Genomic DNA, 25,724 nt, shown 5'->3' with positions numbered 1-25,724 from the left:
GGCTTGAGTACTTTAGGCACATGGGCTCAGTAGTTGCAGCTCCCAGACTCTAGAATGCAGACTCAGTAGCTGTGGGGCTCAGGCTTAGTTGATCTGAGGCATGTGAGATCTTCCCGGATCAGGGATCAAACCAGTGTCTCCTGCATTGGCAGGCAGATTCTTTACCACTGAGCCATCAGGGAAGCCCAAAAGTGAATTTTAAACATTAAAATTATTCTGAGTTGTATAATGAAATTTTATTTCTCCCTGAAAATCAAATCAGAGAAAAGGTATGGCAGCAAAGACAAGACATACGGGCACAGAGTTACAGCTTCGCATCCGTTCTTCAATTTAATCTTTAAAAAAACACAGAAACATAAACTGTTACATAAATAAATGAAATGAGGAAGGAAACATCTACCTAAGTAACACAGGAAATTTACAGAAAGAACCTTCTGGTAACAGAAGTAATTATCAGGTGTGGGGGTGATGCTGAAAACTCCTATGTGCTAAATTGAAGCTTGGAGACAGTTTTGGTGGAAGTAGAAAATAATAGCTTTATTGCTCTACCAGGCAAAGGGGGACAGAGTGGGCTCCTGCCTCAAAAACTGTGTGTCCTAACTGGGGAGGATTTGGTGAGTTTTATAGCAATGGTTCAAGGGTGGGGTTGCTGATGAGATTAGGGTGTGTGTGGGACCTGCACTCCTTTAATCTGGGCTCAAGTCATCTCTTGATGAGCTTCTCCAGTTCTTTTTTAATCTGGCTTTAGGTGGTCTTCTCTGGAATGAGGAATACTGACATCTTCTATTTATTGGGGTTAGGCTTCCCCGATGGCTCCGCAAGTAAAGAATCCACCTGCAATGCAGGAGACACAGGTTTGATCCCTGGGTTGGGAAGATTGCCTGGAGTAGGAGATGGCAACCCACTCTAGGATTCTTGCCTGGGAAATCCCATGGACATAAGCCTAGCAAGCTATCACAAAGAGTTGTACACGACTGAGCATGAATATCTTTTAACTTTCAAAAGGAAGCTGCAAAGAGGAAAAAACAAGAACTAATTAGAACCAGCTAGGGCCAAGATGGCAGAAGATTTGACTCCTGTGGCCCTTGAGCCTGATAACAGGCTCACTGTAATACATTAGCTAAATGACACGCCCACCAGCACCAAGACAGTTGTCATGACAACTGGAAAAGCCCTATGAGGACTGAAAAGGAGAGCTGCATCAGTTTCAGGTCAAAATCACACACCTGTTCTTGAATAACTCATGTATTCCTTTCACTCTTTCCAATTTCCTCCCTTTTTCCTCAACCCTTCTATATTTTTGGTGTCTCCACCTGAATCAGGTTGAGAAGTTGTTTGCAAACTAGGTTCCTGCTTCTCCATTTTTTGGCTATTAAATAAAGCTTATGTTGCTCTAGTCTCAGCATCCGTTTTGCTATCAGCTGGGCCCCTCTACTTGGAAAAAGAACCTCCTCCGAGGTCAAGATGAGTCTTGCCCAGGCTAGGACCCCAGCATGGGTCATTGACTAGTTTGGTAACAGTGCCTTTACTGGGGTAGGGGGCCCTTGGAGAAGACCCCGGTGGGGGGTGTTCAGGAGTTTTGTTTTAGAAATGTTGGTTTCCAGGTGCTCTGAGACATCCAAGTGGAGAAGAGGAGGTCACTGATATGAGGGCTGAGTACCACAAATGACACAGCGCCTGCTCTTGCAGTAAAACAGGAGCAGATCAACGTTTTGTGAGATTTAGGGCATGATTAAGAGGCACTGCACACTTCTGGGAAACACAGTGAGTTCACAAATCTTCACAAACAGTGACATGGAGGACTCTGGGAATGCTGATGAAAGCTGTTTTGTTCAGATTGATGGGGCAGCATCTGAAAAACCCAGCAAATACACGCAAGATACTATTATCTGGGTATTTCAGAGAAGAGCAACAGCGGGGAGAGAGGGGAGGGGTCTGTCCCAGGAAAGCTCAGCAGGGTCCCAACCTGGAACATCTGCAGGGCTCTCCTTAGCTGACTTCTCAGCAGCCTTTGTAAAACAAATGACACCTGCTTCCTCAGTCTCTTCACTCAGCTCCACAGACAACCTCTCCTGGTTTCCTGTCTACTTCTCTGGCAGGCTCTGCTTGTCCTCTGCGATTCCTGCTCCTGGCCTCGAAAGGCTGGTTGTGTGTGTTTTCCTTTATGCACCTGTCTTAGGTGACCCAGGGCTTCCCTGGTGGCTCAGAGGTTAAAGTGTCTGCCTCCAATGCTGGAGACCCAGGTTCGATCCCTGGGTTGGGAAGATCTCCTGGAGAAGGAAATGGTAACCCACTCCAGTATTCTTGCCTGGAGAATCCCATGGACGGAGTAGCCTGGTAGGCTGCAGTCCATGGTGTCACTAGGAGTGGGACACGACTGAGTGACTTCACTTTCTCTTTAGGTGATCCCACCCAATTCCATGGTTTCAAATACCATCTCTATTCCAATAACTCCCAATTTCTGTCTCCAGTTTTGTCACTCTTCTGATGAGCTTCAGACCTATATGTGTTAGTAGCTCAGTCGTGTTGTAGCCTGCCAGGCACCTCTGTCCAAGGGATTCTCTAGGCAAGAATACTGGAGTGGACTGTCATTTCCTTCTCCAGGGGATCTTACCCATCCAGGGATCGAACCTGGGTGTCCTGCATTGCAGGCAGATTCTTTAATGTCTGAGCCACCAGGGATGCCCATATATCCATCTGTGTATCATTTCTCTTCGGATTCACGTGTCCAAAACCCAATTCTTGACCTTCCCCACTTCCCTGCCAAACTTCGCAAGCCACCCTGTATCTTAAGAAAATGGTGCCAAAATTCATCTGGTTGTTGAGAACGGACATCTAGGGGGTCATCTGTGCTTCTCCCTTCTTCCCTCCCATCTCTCTCATCTATCCCTTGTATGAGGACCTACCCCCCACTTTACCCCATCCCCTTCAACTATCAAAGCCATCAAAACTAGTTTTCCCTGTTACACGCTCAGAGCATCCAGGCGCTGACCATGCTCTCCCTTAGTAAGAGACAGGCTCTAGAAGGATGCGCTTTCCTTAGACCAGGGGGCAGCCCTGCCCCACACAAGCACGCGGCCCTGCGCAAGCTTCCTGTGACCGAGAGGGAGCCAGGACCCCCGACCGCCCGGAAAAGTGCGGCTGGGCTCCAGGGCGCGCACGCCCGCCCACTGCACCATTGTTTCCCTGTCAGGCCCTCCGCCCCTCCGCCGCCACTCTTCTCCTGCTGGGCAGCCCTGGGGCTCCGCCCCCACCGCAAAGGGGAGGAGCCTCCCGCGGAGAGCCCGGCTGGGTCTCCGGCCGGTGGGGCCCACCTCTACGAGGCGGGCAGTTAGTCGCCAGTTTAAGCGAGGAGATCTGCGGGTCACGTGCCAGAATGTTGGGGGCGTGGCACCAGGAAGCGGCCTCAGCGCCCGCGAGATCGCCGCCACCGCCGCCGCCGCCCAGCCAGACTCCTTACATCCGGTGTTGCTCTACCGGCTTCACGCTGGCGGCCGCCCCTGGGCCCCCCGCCGCCGCGGCGGCGCCCGCCATGGACGAAGAGGACTATTACCTGGAGCTGTGCGAGCGGCCGGTGCACTTCGAGAAGGCGAACCCGGTCAACTGCGTCTTCTTCGACGAGGCCAACAAGCAGGTCCGGGCCGGCCCGCGCCCTTCTCCCCCGCGCGGCCCGGCGCGCCCTGCCAGCCGCCCCCGATGCCGCCGGGTGTTCCGCGCGCCGGGGCCGGGGGCCCGGGGATCAGGCCTAGGGCCGCCGCGCCAGTCCGGTCCTGTGAGGCATCCAAGTGACCGGGCTCCGCCGCGGCCAGGGCTTTCTCCCCCGAAGTGACAGCGGGCGGACCCCGCTCCCCTCGGCCGCTGCGGTCCGCTGGTGGCACGCCGGTGTTTCCCCGACGCCTTCTGGTCGTCAGTTTCCCTTGCAGTGAAGGATTTAGGCGCTGAGATTTTCACTGTTCTCGGGAATTTTGTAAACTCGGGGAGCAGCTTGGCTGAGTAGCCGGGTGTGCGTAACTGCATTCACGGTGCCTTTGCAGAAACAGGTTAGAGCTTGCAGCCTCCAGGACCCACCCGGTCTCGCACGGCGGGCAGGGTGTCAAATGGCAGCTTGTTTTGGTCACTGCTCTCTTGTTTCTTAAAACTCATGTGGACACCAAGCATCCGCAGTTTGCTTAAGTGCCACGTTAGTTCAGCTGAACCCAGGGTGGGGGGTAGCAGAAATCATCGTCGCAGGTGGGCATAGGTGTCTGGAGCCTTTCAGAGTTCAGGATGATAAAACGTCGCTGCTTTTTCTCCCAGGTTTTTGCCGTTCGATCTGGTGGAGCCACTGGAGTGGTAGTGAAAGGCCCTGATGACAGGAATCCCATCTCATTTAGGTAATTATCATATTGACTTTTCTATACTGTTACAACGTGTCAACAAAGTGGTGTTTTTATCTGTTTCTCATTCAGAAGCTTGTTTTATATGTTGGGTGTGGGGCACATCCCTGCCTGTAGGAAGAGGGAAGCAGACACCCGCTATACAGTGTTGGTGGACATCCTTGGACTTCCCGTCAGACTGAAGGTGTGCAGTCTTTCCTTGTTGTTTTGGGATCCACATACTCCAGTTCGTGTCTCTTGAAATTAACCAGTCAGAGCGTCAGCGTTCGTATTTCCGGCTTCTCGGCGGAAGAGGGGCTTTATTTCCTCTTTTGGCTCAGGGGCTTTCCAGAGCATTTGGGAGATGGAGGAGGTTCCTGGGTCAGTGTTTGCCATGTAATCATGTGTGTTGAAATCTCAGCTTCCAGTATGCTTAAGGGGACTGGATGTCCCAGTATATCCCAATGGAACCAGTGTAACTATGGGTAGCAGCTCCTTTCACTTTCAGAAGTATCTCAGTTTGGATGATAAACTATCTGATGACCTTAACTCTTGTGATTACAGAGGGTAAAGTACAGAGTTGGTCCTCAGTTCAGTAGTGACTTTAAAAACATTTTACAGTTGGACTGTGTAACTAGGAAACAGTTTTTATTTTTTTGGTTTTTTTAAGTTTTTATTTATTTGGCTGTGCCTGGAGAATCCCAGGGATGGGGGAGCCTGGTGGGCTGCCGGCTCTGGGGTTGCACAGAGTCGGACACGGCTAAAGTGACTTAACAGCAGCGGCCAGGTCTTAGTTGCAGCGTGTGGGTTCTTTTCCTTGGGGCATGTGGGATTTGGTTCCCTGACCAGGGATGGAACCTGGGCCCCCTGCATTGGGAACGCAGAGTTCTTAGTCACTGGACCGCCAGGGAAGTCCCTAGAAAACAATTTTTGAAGTAGAAAATGAATCAGCCTCTTTTTCTTTGATCATCCTTTGTTGGGAAAACATTGCTTGCAGTGTGCTGGGCTCCAAGCGTGTGGAGGCTTTGAGTGAGCCTGGCCCCCTTTAGGGGTCGCAAAGAGACACGACAGAGCCACTGAGTAGGTGAGCACACCCTGCTTTTGGAAAACCCATACATTTAGTGTTGGGAGGCAGGGAGTGGACGCATAGTATTTACTGTGATAGGTATTGTGATCACCCTCGCTTCAGAATGTAGGCACAGAGAAGATATGGGCATTTATCTTGGAATGGGCTGGGGAAGACCACTGCCTGGGAGGGGGAAGGCCTCAGAGAGGATCGAGGCCTGAAAGGGAGGCTTCTAGGTGGACAGGAGGCTTCCGGATGGAGAGAACATGAAGACAAGCAGTCTCCCTGTTGCGGGGGAGGGATTCCCTGTCTGTGTGACTGAAGACGAGGTTTCACGCGGGGAAGGCGTGGGTGGTGGTGTGGCCACTGACGGCAGTCAGCTTGAACCCTCTATATTCTGCTGTGGATTTCAGGGTTCATCTCGTTACTTTAGATTTTTAAAAAAGGCAAAAAGATGAGTATTTGGGAAGAGTGCACTGGTGCAGCATTGAAGCTTGATTAGTTGGGAACCTGTCATAGGAGTCAGGTATCCCATTAAGAGACCGTTGCTGCATTCTGAACCGGTGCAGTGGAAACCTGCCTGAAGGCAGTGTAGACCGAAGACGGGGTTGACTGGCCTCCAGTAGGCTCTCTGGGGTTGCTTAGGAAGGTCTGGAGTAAGACTCGCTGGTCACTTGGGTGTGGAAAGTGGGGGCAAGGCCATGATGATCTAGCCCAGGGGGCTCAGGAAGACTTGAGGGGAGATACTGAGTTTACCCTCTGATTTTTTTGGCCACACTGAGCGGCTTGTGGGATCATAGTTTGCCGACCAGGGATCGAACCCAGGCCCAGTAGTGAAAGTGCTGAGTCCTAGCCACTGGACCACCAGGAAATTCCCTACCCTGTTTTAAAAACATCTTGCTACTTTTAATAGCTCTGTTGTGGTCTAATTATTACTAACTGCATATATTTGACATACATAGTTGATGAGTTTTGATACCTGAAACCATCACCATAATCGGGACAGTGAGTGCCCCCTTTCCTTCGAGAGTTTCCCCTGTGATCCAGCCCTTGGCTTCCTCTTGATGTCCATCTGAGGTGGTTGTGAGATGGAGGTGCAGCCATCCTGGGCGGCACAGCCCATGGGGTGCTGGGTAGAAAAAGTAGACTCCTCTTTCAAAAGCGCTGCTATATACTTCAATCAGAAATAAGTAAATATCTCACAGCTGCCAGCATCTCAGGAGAAAAAAGGTGTTGCTGTGAAGGCAATGGAGAGAGAAGGCGGCAGTGTGTGGAGAAAGTTGCTCTGGGGTCTAGACTCAGTGACATCTAAAAGGAGGCTCAGGTGAAAGTACAGTGTTCGCAACACCTTAGTCACTTGTTACGTGCAATTCGGTCAGTTTCTTCTGCCTCCTGTTGCCAGTTGGACTCTGCTATTTGAAAAGTGGTCCTACTGAAGCTTCAGAAATATCATTGTCATTTTAAACTAAGATTTGCTGCTTCCTGAATATTTAACTTGTCTTTTTTCTTCTCATAAAATGATAGAAGCTAGAATGCAGTCATGAACTGTACAACTCATCACCTGCTCTTTCTTCTTAAAGAATGGAGGACAAGGGAGAAGTGAAGTGCATCAAGTTTTCCTTGGAAAATAAGATATTGGCTGTTCAGAGGACCTCAAAGACCGTGGTAAGACATATCTTTATAGTACCAAGCAGAGGACATTGGAAGTACATTTGGTGGGCTTCCCAGGTGGCGCTAGTGGTAAAGAATCTGCCTGCAATGCAGGAGACACCAGAGATGCGGATTCAGTCCCTGGATTGGAAAAATCCCCTGGAGGAGGGCATGGCAACCCACTCCAGTATTCTTGCCTGGAGAATCCCATCGACAGAGGAGCCTGGCGGGCTACAGTCCATAGGGTTGCAAGGAGTCAGACATTTGACGGCAGAGAAAATAGACCAAATAAAAATACACAGTAAATAATAAGGAATGGGGAAATATAAAACTAGAAGTACATTTGGAAGAGAACAAACTGCAAAATTCCAGTGTCAAAGGGCCCATTTTTATTTTAATTTCATGGAAGCGGTAGTTCTATGCTGCATTGTATTTGAGTTTTTGTATTCTTGAAGATGAGAAAGACATTTAAATGGATAAATGCTTAATGGCCTTAGTTTGTCATTTTTGACTTAAAAATTTTTTTTATGTACCTCTTTTTAAATTTTTCCTTTTTTTTTTCCTTCTGCTCTACGTGGCTAGCAGGAGCTTAGCTCCCCAACCAGGCACCAAACTTGGGCCCCTGGCAATAAAAGTGAGACATCCTAACTCCTGGAATTGCAGAGAGTCCCCTTAATGTTTTTTTAAAAGTTATTTGGAACATCAGGCATCTTTTGTTTTGATGGATAACTGGAACCATAGATTTTGTAAAGCATATTTTTGGCAACTTTGGGAGTTAGCCTTACCTCAGTATCTTCATATTTTCATTTCTTTCATCTTTGAATGCTTGATCTAAGAGCAGATATTCAAAGCTGGAGCAGCTTGTTGGCATTTTGGCTTTCGTCAGTATTCACCATCGCCATTTGTAGAGAAAAAGCTGTTGAGAAAGGCAAATCCTGTTTCTTTCTGTCAGTATTAACTGCTAAAATTTTTGGAAAGCCTCTTGTAAAATATAGCAACCCATTTCTCTGAAGTCAGTCATTTGAGGAATGCATTTTCAAAATCAGTTTCTGAACCCTAACAATATTTGGATTAACTCATTTTAAAAATTGGAATTGTCAACCTGTTGCTGATAATGGGGCAGCTTGTCCAGATAGGTTGTTTTATTTTTCCTGTCTTTGGGGTTTTGTCCATTTTTTTTTTCTGATCCCTTTTTAAATTTATTTGTCTTTTTCCTCTTGTCTCTTTGTACTTGAAGATTCACACTTCTCCTCTTGTGTGCTTCTTTCCTTTCAGGACTTTTCTAATTTTATCCCGGATAGTTCTCAGCTGGAGTACACTCAGGAGTGCAAGGTATGGGCCGATGGGGTGATTCTGTCTGAGCTGGTGGGCGTAAACCCCAGGGTCAGAGGCACAGGGTAGCCGGGTAATTGAGAGCACAAATGTGGAATTAGATTGTGCTTGGACCCTGGGATCTGCCTCACGTTGGCTCTGACTTCAGACACCTTTTAACTTTAATTTTAAAGTGCATTTCTTCAGCTGTAAGATGGAGCTGGCAGGACTAAACGGATGGGCGATGTTGAACACCGAGCCACTTCAGCCCTTGGTAGCTGTTGTCTTCCTGTGGCCCCTGCTCTTCTCCGCTAGGCGGCGTTTCTGGGTCAGACCTTGGGTTCCCTTCATAGCAGCCTCTTTGGAGGTTTTCAGAAAAGGAGTTCTCTCCCCCTTTTTCCTGATGATGTTGTCTGGACTTGGCTCCTTGTGTCTTTCCTCTTCCGTCCCTCCCGTCAGTGGAGATTCTAATCCATTTTAATCAGGTTTGCTGAGCTGATGAGCTAGATGGGGCTCAGCTCAGAGAGCATCGTGGCACCCAGGAAACCCAGCAGACGCTGCTGGTGAAGGGGTTTGTCTTTGCGTATCTTTGTAATGGTTTTGCTACTTGAGGATCCCCCTGGGTTCCTCAGATTTCCCAGGTGGCTCAGAGGTAAAGAATCTGCCTGCAAAGCAGGAGATGCAGGTTTGACCCCTGGGTCGGGAAGATCCCCTGGAGGGGGAAAGGGCAACCCACTCCAGTATTCTTGCCTGGAGAATCCCACGAACAGAGGAGTCTGGCAGTCCATGGGGGCGCAGAGAGTCGGACACGACTGAGTGACTGATACTTCTGATGGCTTCCCAGCAAAGAGGGGCCCATCTGCAGACACCTTAGCCCCTGGCAGGCTCCGTGGCTCTGTGCAGCAGAGCCTGGTCCTGGCCTAGCTGCTCTGAGGCTCCCAGCGTGGCTTTTCTCCAGGTGACTCAGGGCAGGGCTCGAGACCTTCAGCCCCACTTTGGGTAACAGTCAAGGAAAATCTTTAGGCCTTTATACCACTAGCTTTTATGGTGTGTTTGACTCAGCATGTCAGCTGTCCTTTGATTTCTAAAGGTAGAGGTTGGTATCAGAGTGCTGGGCAGTTACCTTCCTGCCAAACTTAGTCCTTTCCCCCATCCTGTTGACAGGAAGGACTTCACATTCAGGTGCTTCAGTGAGGTGTTTCAGGTGGAGATCTGGGAACACTGTATTTAACAGTTTGATTTGTTCATAAGTAACCAAATCTTGGTAACTTTTATCAGAGTGATATAAACAGCACTTTAAACATTAAACTTTTGAGAAAGTGCTTTAAAAGTACTTTAAAGTAGTTTTAAAAGTACTTTAAACTTTTGAAAAAAATTACACGTTCATTTTTTTTTTATTAATTAAAAAAAATCTTTCTACAATTCCTTTCAGACCAAAAATGCCAACATACTAGGATTCTGCTGGACCAGTTCTACTGAAATTGTCTTCATCACAGATCAAGGAATCGAATTTTACCAGGTATTATATTTATTACTTGGGCTTCCTTGGTGGCTCAGTGGTAAAGAATCCACCTGCCAATACAGGAGACGCAGGTTCGATCCCTGGGTCAGGAAGATCCCCAGGAGAAGGAAATGGCAACCCACTACAGTATTCTTGCCAGGAAAATCCCATGGACAGAGGAGTCTGGTGGGCTACAGTCTACAGAGTCGCAAAAAAGTCAGATAGGACTTAGCAAACAATCAAGAACAAATGTTTTTTACTTACATGTTCTAGAGAAAGGTTTGTGATCATGTTTTAGCAGTTGTTTGAATTCACTTGGGTTTTTATTCTTTTTTTTCTAATTACAAGTAATACATATTTTTTGGTAGAACATTCAGATCTTACCTTTACTTTATATGGAAGGTAAAAAGTCCCCCACAATCCCTGGAAGCAACCATTATGAACTGATTTGGTGCTTGTTCCTCCACTTGGTTCCTGCACTTACAAATATGGTTCTATTGTATAAACTTTTGCAACTGGTTGTTTTTTCTTTGCATAGGGATATTTCTCACACATCCTACCATATCTTGTTCCGATTGGTATTCAGGTGTGTAGATGTGCTACAGTTTTACCATTTCTTGTTCATGAACATCTTTTGTTTTCTAGTGATTACAAACAATTCTGTAGTGAGTTCAAGCAGTGTATGAGCTTGTAAACACTGCTTTATATTCTTAGATGACACAATTCTTGGAAGGGCAATTACAATCTAGGTATGAATACCTAAAAAGCTGAACAGGGACTTTCCTGGTGGTCTGGTAATTAAGAACTTCTTGCTTCCAATGGGTGGTATTTGTGGGGTGGGGGTGTTGAAGGTTCTGTCCCTGATCAGGTAACTAAGATCCCACATGCCTTGCAACAAGGCCAAAAGATAAAATGTGAGTAAGAACTAAATTAAGAATAAAAAGTAAAAACCTGAACAGATATTGTTAAATTTCTTCCAGAAGTTGCATTATCACTAGCAATATAGGAATCTCCATTTTCCACACCGATAGCAGAGCTAGATATCGTAAGTCTGTAGACATTTGCTAATCTTAAGAGGTGGAAAGCCATTTTAATTTGCATGTTTCATTAGGAGGGTGCTAAGCATCTTTTGTGTATTGTACATTTGTGTTTCCTGTTTTATGAATTGCCTTTTCATCTTAAAAAGAATTTTTTTTTAAACTTATTTTTATTATTCTTATTTCTTTTATTTATTTTTATTCTTTGGCTGTGCCCTGTGGGATTTTAGTTCCCCTATTAAGAATTGAACCCTTGCCCCCTGCATTGGAAGCTTTAAGTACTGGGCCGCCAGGGAAGTCGCAGAATTTTTTTTAACTGTGATAAAAAGCACAGAACATGAAATCTACCATCTTAACCATTAAGTATATAATTCATTAGCATTAAATATTTTCACATTGTCGTGAAACCAAGCTCCAGAACTTTTATCTCGTAAAATTGAAACTCAGTACCTGTTGAACAACAACTCCCCATTTCCCCTTTCCCAGCCCGTGGTAACCACTGATTTCCTTTCTGCTTCTATGAATTTGTCTGCTTTAAGGTCCTCTGCCTCCTATAAATGGGATCTTACAATGTTTGTCTTTTTCTGACTGTCCTTTCTCACTTAGTATAATGTCCTCAAGGTTCATCCATATTACAGCATGCGTCAGAATTCCCTTCCTTTGCCAGGCTGGAAAATATTCCATTGAATACATACACCACATTCTGTTTGTCCGTTTATCTACCGACAGACACTGGCACTGCTTTCATTTTTTGGCTACTGTGAATGATGCTGCTATAAACACAAGTGTATGAGTGTCTCTTCGAGGTCCTGCTTTCAGTTCTTTTGGGTATATAACCCCCAGATGGGATTGTTGGATCACATAATAATTCTGTTTTTAATTTTTGAGGCATTTCCGCATAGCAGTAATGCCATTCCCAGCAGCGGTGCACAAGGGTTCCGGTTTCTGCATCTCACCACTAAAACTTGTTTTCTGTTTTATCCATAGCAGTTATCCTGCTGGGTGTCAGAGGGTGTCTCATTGTGGTCTTGATTTGCATTTCTCTGATTGGTGATGGTATACACCTTGTTCATGGCTTGTTGTCCTTTTGTTCGTGCTCTGGATGGTGTCTATTCCTTTTTTTTACAAAATAATATTTATTTCATTTATCTTTGGCGGTGCTGGGTTTTTGTTGCTGCTCAAGGGCTTTCTCTAATTGCAGCGAGCGGGGGCTACTCTTTGTTGCGGTGTTCGGGCTTCACATTGCAGCAGCTTCTTGGGGAACACAGGCTCTAGGGCGAGCAGGCTTCAGCAGTTGTAGCACGTGAGCTTAGTTGCTTGCAGCATGTGGAATCTTCCCGGACCAGGGATCGAAACCCTGTCCCCTGCATTAGCAGGCAGGTTCTTATCCATTGTGCCACCAGGGAAGTCCCCTCTGTTTTTAAATTGGGTTATTTTCTTTTTGTCGAGTTGTAGGAAGTGTTTGTATAGTTTGAATATTAACCCTTTATCAGATAGACAATTTGCAAATACTTTCTCCTGTTCTGTAGGTTGCCTTTTCACTCTGTTGTTTACATTGGACTTTCCTCTTTATATTTTAATAACTAACTTACTGACCAGAGGCGTAGTAATGCATCTTATGTTACTGGAATGTAATTGACCAGAGTGTTTCAGTATTCACTTACATAACAAATTGCTGGCCACAGGCCTTAGTTTCTGCAAAAATTCCCTGGTCAGTAATGTGTTAATCTGTTCCAGCTGCCTGATCTATTGAGAAAGCTCCTGAAATCTCTTAAGTGGAGCCAATGTGGAGAGGGTTAGAATTCTTTCAGGTGTTAAGTTTGTTGCCCCAACAAAACCAGTGTAATTTCATTTGGAATGTACTAATGGAGGAGGCACACCTCTGTAACACAGGGTGCTGTGAATGCCGTGGTACTTTGCTGTAGGTCCGTTATCAGAACCTTAGTGACTGTCAGAAAGAAAGGCTACCTGAATCCCATATGCACAGAAATAGAATTTTGTGCCTGTGAATAGCAAGGAAAGGATTGTAGCTTTACAGAAGGGTTCCTGGGGCAGTCATTTAAAAGTACATCTTTCTGTTCTCAGAAGTAGAAGAGTGTACATTCGGGTCATCTAGGTGGTTTTAAGATCTTCAAGAAATAAGTTGGAAAGAAAGAGGAATCTGACACACCTTTATTTTTTTATCCCTGGATCATCAAGAAATCCATATCCCCAACGTTGACTTCCATGTCAGTTCTTCAGGGCAGTGTTCTGGGAGTGTTAACATCATCTTGGGGCTCTATTCAGCACTCCTTAATGTATGAGTTTCTGAGTATATTTTAAATGTGCCATTATTATAAAATAGTTACTCGGTTTGCATGTGGAGTCTCATGAACAAGTCTGTTAGAAGAAGGATACCCCCTTACCCCCAGCCTCAGATCGAGCGGGAGACCAGGAGGAAGGCTGATTCTGCAGGCAGGGCGGTGGCTGATTTGGTGCACATGGCTCCAGGGTGTCGGCTTGTTTCGCTGGATCCATATCAACCAAGGATGCTGCTGCTCCCCACTCTTGGGAGGATGGTGCCTGGGAGTGTGGGGGCTTGGGCGGCCCTGGAGTGAGGTGGGCTGCCTGGGTTGTCACAGGTTCCTTTGCCCCTTGGAGCCTTATTTTTTCCCCTCAAATCAGCCTAATGATGTCCAGCCCTTGGGGACAGGGAAAGAATAAATGAGCTAAGATTTGGAAGTGTTAATAAGCACAGCACTGGAAGAATAGTAGCTGTAATAAATAAAAATGATTTTTTCCCCCTCCTTAACTACTGACTTCTTCATTTTATGATTTTCTTTGTGTACTGTGTCAGTCTTCAGGTATTTTCTTTTTTATTGTTTTGGCCGTACGTCGAGGCATGCAGGATCTTAGTTCCCTGACCAGGGATCAAACCTGCATTCCCTGCAGCAGAAGCACAGAGTCCAGAGGCACTGGACCGCCAGGGAATTTCCCATTTGCTGTTTTCAAATGAGGCTTCTGTTTCTTGAACTTTGTGTCAGGTGTTACCAGAGAAGCGGAATCTGAAGCTTCTGAAGAGCCAGAACATCAACGTGAACTGGTACATGTACTGTCCCGAGGGCTCCGTGATTCTGCTGTCCACCACAGTGCTTGGAAATGTGCTGCAGCCCTTCTACTTCCGGGTAAGGGTCGGCCTCCCTTTAAAAAAGTTCTCTGATAACAGCCTAACCGATCCTGTAACTTCAAAGGGGCAAGTTCCACCAACGAGAGCCTCGCCCCTTCTGACCACTAGAGGGCACCCCATACCATCCCATCAACGAGAGCCTCGCCCCCTTCTGACCACTAGAGGGCACCCCATACCATCCCATCTCCGCCAAGAATGAGTCCTAAGGCCAGGCCCCTGGAACCCTGAAGAGGAGTGGAAGACACAGTGCATGTGTATCCTCAGTGATTTGACGTGGGGAGTGCTGAAACATCAGAAGGGCTTAATAAGCTTTTGCAAAAACACTTTTTCTCCCCCAAACAGGCTGGCACCATGTCGAAGCTGCCCAAGTTTGAGATTGAATTACCAGCTGCCCCAAAGTCAACTAAACTGAGCCTCTCGGAGAGAGACATTGCCATGGCGACAATGTATGTCTGTCCTTTGGGAGAATTCCTCCTGGTAATTGCTTTCAGCCCTGTCATGATAGGAGGTTGTTGTAAGCACACCGGGGCTGCCCTGGCTCCTGTAGCCTCAGAACACACGAGAAGAACCCTGGCTTCTCCACTTCCGGATCTTACGAATGTAGAAAGCTCATCTTCCTGACATTCTTTTCTGATTTTATTGACTTTGTGATCTTAGAGAAGTTTTTTCACCACATTAGTCTGATAAAATGAGACCATTGAGCCAATTTATTTCTCAGTTTCAGAAATTTTTTTTTAGTTCTGAGTTGAAGCTTATCAAAGATTTTTTTAGATAAAATATACTTGTTCTAAAGAAAAACATAGTTTACATTTTTTATCTAACAGATGTAGACCTAAATTATTTGTGTAGGAAGGTTTATTTTCATTTGGAAATGTAGATAGCTCGATTTAAAAACTTTATTATGAAAATATCAAACACAAAAATAAAACTAATTCAGAGACTCTCCTGTATACCCAAATTCAACAGATATCAACACTTTGCTTCTAAATTACTTCTGATTCTCTTATGGCCTAAAACTGGTTTCCAAATGGTAAAATATTTTTAGCACTTAGAATGCTTTTTTTTTTTTTTAAGAAATCTGAGGCATGATGGTGTAGAAAAAAATAAAATAAGAACAACCTTTGCAAAAGGAGACCCTTCCCTCTGTCTCTTCCTTATCCCTGAGGCAGGCCTCAGCACTGTGAACTCCTGAAAGAAAAGCCTGCCTACAGGAACTGGTCACAGCAGCATTTATCAGATGAAGCTAAAAAATGCAAAGTGATTATTCTTTCCTCTGATTAAGGACTGTATTCATTTTACAAAACTGGGAAATCACAGAAAGTGAAAAGAAAAATAGACTTGGCATATTACTCTGGGCTTCCCAGGTGGCACTAGTGGTACAGAATCCCTCTGCCATTGCAGGAGACTTGGGTTCGATCCCTGGGTTGGAAGAGCCCCTGGAGGAGGAAATGGCAACCCAGCCCTCTATTCTTGCCTGGGAAATCCCATGGACAAAGGAAGCTGGTGGGCTACAGTCCATGGGGTCGCAGTCAGACATGACTGAGCACATGAGCGCAGCATGTTACTCAAGGACGACTATTAACAACTTGCATTTCTTTCCAGTAGTTTTGGACAGCCTGCATAAGTTTGTGGGTTTTTTACTACTGTGAACAAGTTCTATTTAGTTTTGCATCCCCCCCCCCTTTTTCACTTAATATTAGATTTCTTTTTTTTAAGCTAACTGCACTTTCTTTGTAAATGTTTCTGTTGGCTGCAGAATATCTGATTAAGTGGGTATCTTGTAATTCACTTACCTATGGCCTTATAACTCAGTAGAATGGAAGGATGTCAGATGACCAGCGTGACTTACGTCTCCTTGTTCTCTGATCAGATATGGCCAGCTGTACGTTCTCTTCCTGAGGCATCATTCTCGGACCTCCAATAGTACTGGAGCAGAGGTAGTCCTGTATCATCTACCACGGTACATTTAATGCTGTCTTCCCTCTTCTCCAGTTTTAAAACACAAACTAAAGCTTGTTGATCTATTTTGTGACCTTTCTCTTGTCTTACAGAGAAGGTGCCTGTAAGAAGATGCACATACTGAAGTTAAACCGGACGGGGAAGTTCGCCCTAAACGTAGTGGACAACCTGGTAGTGGTTCATCATCAGGACACAGAGGTAGGACTGGGGGGTGTCCTGCTCCAAGGAACTGTGAAAAAGGACAAAACATTCTGAAAAAGATAGAAAATGCTTTTAATGCTCAAAGGTTTGGTCTTCCAGGTAGAAATGGGTTTGGTCTTCTAGATGGTTTAGGAAAACCCTACCAGTTGATTAGGATAATTAAATACGATTTCAGAAAACAACACACATGAGACCAAACTTGAGAATAGTCATTTGGTTGAGTCATCTAAGCCAGGAATTCCTGCCAAGCTACTCTGTTGCTTTAGCGCCTGAGCCTTGCACTTCCTTTGTAAGTGTAAATGATGGTGGTTTTGAGGCCACGTGGCTCCAGAGAAAGAACTAGAATGCCCTGTCAGCTGGGTGTCCAGTGGAAGACAAGCCACTTGCCTCCTGGAGGCTGGTGACACCCGTGTTGTTAACTAATGAAGGTGTCGCAAGTTAAAGTAAAAAGGTTGTGTTCCCATCACTGGAGCCCTTCAGAGGCAGTGAGTCATAAATGTGGGAATCCATGTGAGAGCTGGCGGAGAGCTGTGATGTCGCAGCAGAGTCCTCCCCAGATAGCCACCAGCATGCAGGGGTAGATCACAGACACGAGGCTCCCTCAGCAGATCTGAACAGAAGATGTGAGGTCCTGAGGTCTGTTGGACGGATACCACACTGTTGTCTTTCTACCCGCCAGACGTCGGTGATATTTGATATCAGGTTAAGGGGGGAATTCGACGGCTCTGTTACTCTGCATCACCCGGTGCTCCCAGCTCGATCCATCCAGCCCTATCAGATCCCCGCGGCAGGTAAGAGGGAGTCACCGTGTGTGGGTGGAAGGGGGAGCAGGTCCCGGGCTTCCCACATCTGTTCGCTTTTCCAGGGCTGGTTCTGTCTGTCGGTTTTAACGTCACTACTGAAACTTGGGCTTCCCTGGTGGCTCAGATAATAAAGAATCTGCCTGCAACGCAGGAGATGCGAGTTCAGAGTCTGGATTGGAAAGATCCCCTGGAGAAGAAAATGGCAGCCCACTCCAGTATTCTTGCCTGGAGAGTTCCATGGACAGAGAAACCTGCTGGGCGGCTGTCTTTGGGGTCTCAGAGTCGGACACGACCGAGCGACTAACACTACTGAGTCTATAAGTTAAAACTGTGTTCTCATGAAAAGCATTTTACAAGTGACATGAATCTCCCTTTGAAGAAAACAGAATGCTTCTTTTCTCTGAGCTTTACAATGGAGCATTGTGATTACCCACTGAAGCTCAAAGAGTTTTTAATGTTGAGTAAGATGTTGACGTTTCTGCTTGTCTCTGCTCGGTAACCCAGCAGTTAAATTTGGGTATTTATGGCTGTTATTTTGAGCTGGGACCAGTTCTCCTTATCGTTCTTACGTTCTGTGTCACTATGATGACAAAGACTGTTGTTTTCCCTTGACTGGTGGTCATGGGAAGTGTTAAGGCTGTGGTTGTGAGTATTCTGAACCCATTCTCCAACCCGAAGCGGTGGCAGTGAGAAGTCAGAGGAGAGAGGAGGTCAGGATGTCAGGAAAGGGGAAAAGCCATTTCGTTCCTTTTGCTTTTACTCAGTGTGACTGACTTCAGGGGAGAACTCAAAGCATGTTCTTTTTCAAGGAGATGGAAGTCTGGAGTAAGTTGGTTGTATATACAACCAACCAACCAAGTTGGTTGCCACGTATAAACCAGAGTCAGAAGGTGCACATGTGGAACTCTGGGAGGAGCGTTTTCTCAAAGGAATCCTTGCCAGATAGCTTTGGGTTGACCTCACCCACTGACAGGACTACCGTGTACCTGTCACGAGAAGAATCAGGTCAGGCTCTGGCTGATAGTTTAGCCGGAGCTCTGCCTCGTGCCTGCGTGCTGGGTCTTGCAGGATCAGCCAGCTGAGCAGAGTTTGAGAACAAGCCACAGTTGACCCTTGAACAATGAGGGTTAATCTGCATATAACTGATGGTCAGTCCTCCATATCCATCGGTCTGCACCTGAAGATTCAGTCACCCACAGACCATGTAGTCCTGTGGTTTCTACTGTTGAGAAATATCCCTGTGTAAGTGGGCCCGTGGAGTTCACGCCTGCCTTGTTTGAGTCGGCTGTAGTTCTCACATCTGATTAGGTCTCAGCCTTCTCTGGTCTTTCCAGCTTCTTCCTTTTTCCAGGGTAGTGGAAAGATGTCAGCACTTAAAGAGTAGATGATGTCAGATGAATGGCTGGTATCTGCGATTGCTTACTCAGCATGAAAATAACTGCTGGCAATTGGGGCAAAAACAACTCTATAAATATTCCAGCCCGGTCCTCTAATGGGGCGGGGGGTAGGGGTGGGGGAGTCTGTGCAAAATTGACATCTTGTCTAACCAGCTGATTAAAACCTATCTTCCAATCTGAAATCACCCAGGTAACTTTTTCAGTTCTTGTGCACGTGTGTAAAAAAGCAAGACAGCGCTGGGAAAGAAACCTCAATCTGCTTTCCACTTCTTTCAAGACTTCTTCCTTTAAGACTTCTTCATGGATTGTTCTCGACTTCCTTCTTCCTCCTGATGGGTGTTATCAGTGGGACATGCCAACTCACTTCCTCCTTACTTAACTGCAGTCGAATGAACACGCACTGAAGCGCTTAGAAAGTATTAAGTGTTGTACTGGCAGCACTTTCTGGCTGGGTTACTTAGCCCTTACACACGTGTCTTTTTCGTTTGTAGGTCCGGCTCCTGTGACCAGCCAGTCCCCTGTCCCGTGTAAACTCTGTATCTTTTCTGAAGGCCTTGGCAGGGCTGGGGAGGGGAGCTGTCACCTCTCCTTACACCGGGGTCTAAGGGTGGTTCAAGCCCCCAAGTCAGGGGTGAATCACACCATTGAAAGCACCCGTGGGGTTTCCCTCTCATCAAGGGCCGGGCCTCCATGGGGGCCTCAGTGAGCGGTGGGGAGGATGCTAATGGGAGCTGGGTTGTCTTCTGTCCTCCTCTCCTGGGGTAGTGTTTCCTATAACGTGTGGACTCTTCATCGTGGATCGTCTTCCAGCCCGATATCATCATCAGCGCGAGTCAAGGTGGGTCTGAGGTGCAGGTTGGGGGTGTCCTGTTAGAAAAGATGAGCTTGTGGATGGTCTTCTGTCCGTCTCGAGGGTACTTGCTCGGTGCTGGTCCTGGGGAGAAAGGGCTGACTCGGACATTTCCAGTGAAGCCTTTCTCTCCCAGACCCCCATTGAGAAGGACTGTGCCCACTGCCCAGCAGTGAGGGTGTTGGGAGGTTTGGGGACAGGGGGTGCCCAGGGCTGGGTGGATGGTGGGTTCCAGAGCTCCTCTGGGAGCCTTAGGAGTCGCCTTTGACTGACGAGTCAGAGCAGAAGAGGAGCCCGGGACCAGAGCCGTGCCCGGGCTGCCACCTGCCCTCCGTCAGTGCCGAAGGGGAGGAGGTGCCCATCTTCAGTGGGTGCTCCGCGGGTGCAGGGAGGGTTCCTCCGTGAGGAGTCGGCCAACACGCAGAGCTCGTTGGCTGCAGTCCCGGTGGAGTGGGTGTCCTGAGCGTCGCAGCCGGGGCGGTGTTGTGAGCGCAGCCACTGGCTCAGCTCTGCAGCATCGCCCCCCGCGCCCGCCGTGAAGGTGGAGGGGAGCAGCTCGGGGGCCGCTGCTCTGGTTTGCAGCCAGGGTTCAGCGTGCCGCCTCTCCACCAGGTTACCTCTGGAACCTCCAGGTGAAACTGCAGCCCATAGTGAACCTCTTGCCGGATAAAGGCAGGCTCGTGGACTTCCTCCTGCAGAGGAAGGAGTGCAAGGTGGTCATCCTGTCTGTGTGCTCGCAGAGTGAGTAGGGCTTGGGGGTCCTCAGCCCCTCGGTCTGATTCCTGACATGGCCTGCATGCCCGCCGTGAGATGTGCCACGCTTTTCTCCTCTCTGCAGCCTGTAGGCTCATGACGGGGGCATCATTTAACCCCCTGGAAAGGCTGCTTTTTGATGTATCCCTGCAAGATATTTCTTGGGTAGGAGAGACTAAAGAAACAGACCTAAACCTGGGCACACACGAGGGTAGAGGATGCCCTCCCAGCTGGAAAAGAAACTCTTTTCTGAGTCCAAGTCACTCAGGATGTTTTGTCTGTTAATACTCTGAGACTCTCCTGACGCCTTCTGTCAGTAACCGGCAAGGGCTGGTGACCACCCTCAGGGCCCCCAGCCCCTAAACTGTCATGTCTCCTGGTGACCCTTGGAAACAAGTCCTTTCTCTCCTAGCATGTAGGCTGACCGGTGTGAACCTTGATTCCTTCCAGTGTTGACAGAGTCAGACAGAGCGACGTTGCCCGTGATAGCCACCGTCTTTGACAAACTCAACCAGGAGTATAAGAAATACCTGGACGCCGAGCAGAGTTACACGATGGTAAGTTGTATGTACACCAGGGGGAGCTCCACCCGACCCCACCCCAGGTACATTTTCAATGTAACTATAAGCAAGATTCTCATAGAATGACACCACTGAGGTTTGCCCTGTGCCAGGGGGCATGGTGGATGTTTACAGGCAGCATAAACTTAAGAGTCCCTGTGTCCCCTGAGCCCAGGGGCTGAATGTCACTTAATGGCTTCCTCTTCATTTGTTGTTTTTAATCTGTTTGGTCATATACATGTATAGATCCTTGTGGTCTCCCTTTATGTAACGGATAAGAAAATCAGTCTCGGTTTGCATTATTTTATGTCTTTCTGCCAAGCCAGAGTCAAGACTTTGGTAAATCAGTAATGTAAATCATTTTGCCACATCTTCCTTTCCTTTTAGGATGGAAAAGCTATAAAAACAAGACTTTTCCTGTCATTCAGTCAAGCTCCTTTTAGGATCCTGATGATTAAGTATTAGCACTGTGCTTTTCCTGTCGTAGGCTCAGGTGTTTGTTGGACTTCCCCGGTGGTCCAGTGGTTAAGACTCCACGCTCCCAGCACTTCTACTGCTAGGGGCATGGTCTGGGACCAGTTTCCCCGGTCTGGGGACTTAAGATCTCGCATGCCACTTGTGGCCAAAAAAAGAAAAAAAACAAACAAAAATGTCGAATGTCTGTTGTGAAGGGTAGGCTTATACTGTTTCATAAGTGTGTCTTCTGAAGCTAGAAGGAAGTTCAGGACAAGTGGAATGAATTATTTGCCTTCATGAACCTGAGTAGTCCGAAGGCTAAAAATGGCAGTGGTTTTAAACAATAACAACCCCCTAGAACCCCTTCCCTTTAGCCTCTCAGGGATAACAGGGCTGAGGTGCAGTGTGCAGCCTTGTGTGGCCCTGTCCTCAGACCCATGCCCTTCTGGAGCTGTCCTGTCCCTGCTACGGGTGTTGTGGGCAGAGGAGGCAGCAGGTCTGATCTCAAATGGCAGCCTCTGTGAGCCCCTACGCTGCGGTGCTCTGGCTTTGTAAACCTGTGGGAGTCAAGAGCGTGGGCCACCAACACCACCACTGGAATGCATCGGGCGTCTGCAAATGCAGGTTCTCAGGTGCCCCCCGCAGAGTCAGCATTACAAAGTGAGGTGAAGTCGTCAAGATCTCACAGGCCTTTCTTGTTCAGTGACGTTTGGGGAGCCTTGCTTGCCATTTAAAAAGCTATTGAGGGAATTCTCTGGCGACCCAGTGGTTAGAACTCTGTGTTCTCAGCACTGAGTGCCCGGGTTCAGTCCCTGATCTGGATTGTGGTCAATCCCACAAGCCTTGCTGCTCAGCAAAAAAAAAAAAAATTCTATTGATAGTCATTGTAAGAGATATTTTTCAGTCAGTGTAGGATCTGGGCTTCATAAAACAAAGATGCAGTAGGCACTTTATTAGACAACAAATGCCACATGGCTTGCAATTAATATTATTAGGGAGTTATTTTAAGAGGTTAAAAAAAATTCTCAATAAAACTACGTCTTAGGCTTTTAGGTTCCATCCATGAACACTGGTGTGTTTTCAGGATGATCAGCTCTGACCTGCTAAACACCCTCTCCAGCTGCACTGCAGAGTTTGTCCAAGTGTCATCCTCTGCTCATGTCCAGGCTCACAGCATCTAGGAATTTGGTCTTTTGGGGTTGACTGTAAACATGCCGTTACCCAGAAGATGACTGAGACCCTGTCTGTGGTTTGTGTGCAGGCCGTGGAGGCAGGGCAGAGCCGGAGTGGCCCGCTGCTCAGGAGGCCGGTGCGCACCCAGGCCGTGGTCGACCAGTCTGACATGTACACCCACGTTCTGTCGGTGTTCACGGAGAAGAAGGTAGGGGAGGCTCGCCAGCCCCCTTTGGGCTTAGGATTCCCAAGGCAGTGATCATACATGAAGGGAACTGAGGAGAAAGAACTCAGAATGTGATTAGAGTAACCGAGCTGTCTTGGAGTGAGGACTGGATGAATGCTCATCGTTTGGCCTCTAATACTCAAGCTTAAATATGATCACAGACCAGGGAGGGTCTGGAGGGTGGCTTAGCGGTAAAGAACCTGCCTGCCAGTGCAGATGTAAGAGATGTGAGTTTGATCCCTGGGTTAGGAAGATCCCCTGGAGGAGGGCATGGCAACCCACTCCAGTATTCTTGGCTGGAGAATCCCATGGACAGAGGAGCCTGTGGACTACGGTCCATGGGTCGCACAGAGTTGGACATGACTGAAGCAGCACAGCGCAGCCAAGTGGAACCACGCAAGCCAGGGGGCAGATGAACAAGGAGTCACATGTATGTCTAACCGTTCTCTGTGCAGGAGACGCCGCACAAATTCGTGATCGCCGTGCTCATGGAGTACATCCGTTCCCTGAACCAGTTTCAGATCACAGTACAGGTACCTCTGTGGGCCCACGTTCCAGGGACAGGGAATCATTAGAGTAAAAGCAGGTCACTGTCTTAACTGAAGTGACGCAGTATCCCCCAAGGGTCTGCACACCTGGCTGAGTGAGGCACCCCCTCATAGGACCCTGTGTTCTTCAGTGGAAAAATCGGTGTCAGATCAGGGCTGGGTTCTTTCACCCGCACCCACTTCTCTTAGTGACGGGAACTTCACTGAGAGCAGCCACGGTCCTCGGCACGCTGCATCGCTAGTCTGTCGTAGTTGACTGACGTGTCTGTCTGTCTCTCAGCATTATTTACACGAGCTGGTCATCAAGACGCTCGTCCAGCACAACCTCTTCTACATGCTGCACCAGTTCCTGCAGTACCACGTCCTCAGTGACTCAAAGCCTTTGGTGAGTGCCAGTCCGCTTTCCTTCTGTGACTCAACATTTGAGGGACTTCCCTTGTGATCCAGTGGCTAAGACGCCACATTCCCAATGCAGGGGGCCCAGGTTCGATTCCTGGTGGGGTAACTAGACCCTGCTTGGGTAACTAGATCCTGCTTGCCACAAGAGTTCACATGTTGTAACTAAGACACGTGGCATAGCCAAATAAAAACAAGTATAAAAAAAACCTTTGACCTTCCAACATATTATGAATCCAATCTGAAAGCGTGTATCTTTCAGGCTTGTCTGCTGCTTTCCCTAGAAAGTTTTTATCCTCCTGCCCACCAGCTGTCTCTGGATATGCTGAAGGTAACTGATATAGCCAAGTTTCAAACCACACAGAAGGCTGTTCCTACTGCATGCACTGACCCAGCTTTCTACCTTATTTCCAGCGACTTTCCACAGCAAATGATGAAATAGTAGAAGTTCTCCTTTCCAAACACCAAGTGTTAGCTGCCTTAAGGTTCATCCGGGGGATCGGTGGCCATGATAACATCTCTGCACGGAAGTTTCTAGATGCTGCAAAGCAGACTGAAGACCACATGCTTTTCTACACGATATTCCGATTTTTTGAACAGCGAAACCAGCGTCTGCGAGGGAACCCTAGTTTCACACCAGGTGAGAATACAGCTGCAAGGAAAAGACGTGGGGTGGCCACACTCAGTACCAGGAGATCATTGGCGGTTGGGGTGGGGCGAGAAGGCTTTTGGTTTGGAGAACTCTTGGGCTAGTTCTTAAAGAACAAAATTTTGTACCAGCCCGCATAAGCCTTAGCCTGTTCACTGTAGTGAGAATGGATTCAGGGTGCTGATGGAGTTGGGGTTCTGCTCTGGAACTTTCAGGGAGTGATGGGGTGGAGACAGTGTCATCTGGGCAAAGCTGTCTCACATCTGGGCCTGGAATGGCCCTTTCTGAAGAATCAGGAACAAGATCGGAAATGGCTGCAGAGGGTTGTCAATGGCCTGAGGCTTGTCAATGTTTCATTTTTAGGCAGGATGCATTGGCCAATCACTCTAATCTCCAAAGTTATGAAATCTAAAGCACCCTTTTCCTCAGGATGGGGGAACCTGTGACTCTTTCAGGGCTTCCAGTGTTTACGGATCTCCCTGCTTCTCCACCGTCTCTCAGGGCAGACGGCGGGGTTGCTGGGGGCGGTCAAGGCACCAGCTAGTCCTGTGATGGCATGAGCTGTGTGAACAGAAAGGATGACTCAGAAGCTTAGGAAAACAAAGTATTTTATGAGAGAAAAATAAGTTAAAACCCAGTATCCACATCTAGGACCTGCGGAGTGTTCCCTTGTTTTCCTCCTTTTGTGCCTCGTCTTAACGGATTAAATCTGCATTTTCCTTTACAGGAGAACACTGTGAAGAACATGTTGCTTTTTTCAAACAAGTTTTCGGAGACCAAGCTCTAATGAGGCCTACAACTTTCTGAGGTCACTTGCTAGTTTTTTATATATATATATATAAAATGTGTACAAAGTTAATTTATTGCGTTAATAAAGCTCTTTAAACTACAAAATGTTGTAATAAAGTATGTATCTACCACATCCTCAAATGTTACTAAAAATAAGGTGTAGAACTTGTGTGATGGCTTACTCCTGAAAAAGGAGAAACATTGCATTGATTGGCCTTTAGGAAGTGTCAGTGAGCAGATCGCAGGCTCCCTAGCGCCCCCTTCTGGCTTCCCGAGAACCAGGCCTCATTCCTGGGGAACTGAAAGGTGCTCCAGCGCCCTGGGGCTGCCTCCAGGTTCAGTAATACTGCTTCCCATCCGAGTCTGCATTCCTGAGTTTAAAAGCGCTAGGGCCAGAGCGGCTGCTGTTGAGTAGCCTGATGCTCACGTCCAGGGTTCAACCGAGCCTCGACAATGCGGTTGCCGTCGTGGTAAACCAGCCAACCCGCAGACACAGTCTCAAGCCCGTGAGGGGCAGCTAGAAGTTGAGGAGCTGTTCTCGCTCTGTGCCTCTGTATCGCTGCTGCGCGGTCAGACTTCTGGCTTTATTTATTGACGGGCCTGTGAGGGATAAAATAACTTATGAATCATTTCTTGAGAAAAGGAGATGGTTTCTACTGTAACAGAACTTCCTGTCCTCCAGAGATCTAGCGGGGGGAAAAATCCTCATTTTCTCAATCACAAAGCTATAAATCAAGCAAATTAGTACTGTTCTGTCAACCACAGGTCATTTATAGAAGCTGAAGTTGCCACAGAGGCAAAATATGCTCCTAAAGAGAACTCCAAATTAGAGACAAGCCACAGAGCAGCGTTCTTCTTTAAAAGTGAACGGAAATGAA

At 47.4% G+C, this 25,724-nt stretch overlaps 2 protein-coding genes and 1 non-coding gene across 4 annotated transcripts in view; 2 read left to right on the top strand and 1 right to left on the bottom strand.

Annotated features, from left to right (window-relative positions):
* The first annotated feature begins 2,192 nt into the window (after positions 1 to 2,192).
* Positions 2,193 to 2,264, top strand: TRNAW-CCA. The gene has a single exon. It is a non-coding gene; the product is annotated as a tRNA-Trp (tRNA).
* Positions 2,265 to 3,392: 1,128 nt separating this feature from the next.
* On the top strand, positions 3,393 to 24,951 carry RMC1 (regulator of MON1-CCZ1). Of its 2 annotated transcripts, XM_043443795.1 has the most exons (20): positions 3,393 to 3,634; positions 4,297 to 4,373; positions 7,002 to 7,086; positions 8,347 to 8,403; positions 9,815 to 9,901; positions 13,944 to 14,084; positions 14,429 to 14,532; positions 15,957 to 16,046; positions 16,138 to 16,243; positions 16,926 to 17,037; positions 18,938 to 18,982; positions 19,231 to 19,284; positions 19,909 to 20,037; positions 20,500 to 20,606; positions 22,327 to 22,446; positions 22,920 to 22,997; positions 23,293 to 23,397; positions 23,671 to 23,739; positions 23,823 to 24,048; positions 24,785 to 24,951. In XM_043443795.1, the coding sequence occupies exons 1-20, from the start codon at positions 3,533 to 3,535 to the stop codon at positions 24,862 to 24,864; spliced, it is 1,974 nt and encodes a 657-aa protein (XP_043299730.1). In that variant the 5' UTR covers positions 3,393 to 3,532; the 3' UTR covers positions 24,865 to 24,951. The 2 variants fall into 2 exon arrangements, with proteins under 2 accessions (XP_043299730.1, XP_043299731.1); XM_043443796.1 differs by lacking the exon at positions 3,393 to 3,634 and having other exon boundaries at positions 4,321 to 4,373; positions 6,946 to 7,086.
* The window catches only part of NPC1 (NPC intracellular cholesterol transporter 1), a 43,744-nt gene continuing 42,668 nt past the window's right edge, over positions 24,649 to 25,724 (bottom strand). Inside the window, exon 25 of the mRNA XM_043443794.1 lies at positions 24,649 to 25,446. Within this exon, the coding sequence (XP_043299729.1) occupies positions 25,364 to 25,446 (83 nt within the window). The 3' untranslated portion in view covers positions 24,649 to 25,363. The remainder of the gene's footprint in view (positions 25,447 to 25,724) is intronic.

This window comes from Cervus canadensis, chromosome 23 (assembly GCF_019320065.1).
Source record: "Cervus canadensis isolate Bull #8, Minnesota chromosome 23, ASM1932006v1, whole genome shotgun sequence".
NCBI classification, from domain to species: domain Eukaryota; kingdom Metazoa; phylum Chordata; class Mammalia; order Artiodactyla; family Cervidae; genus Cervus; species Cervus canadensis.
This window is presented reverse-complemented; position numbering and strand designations above follow the sequence as displayed.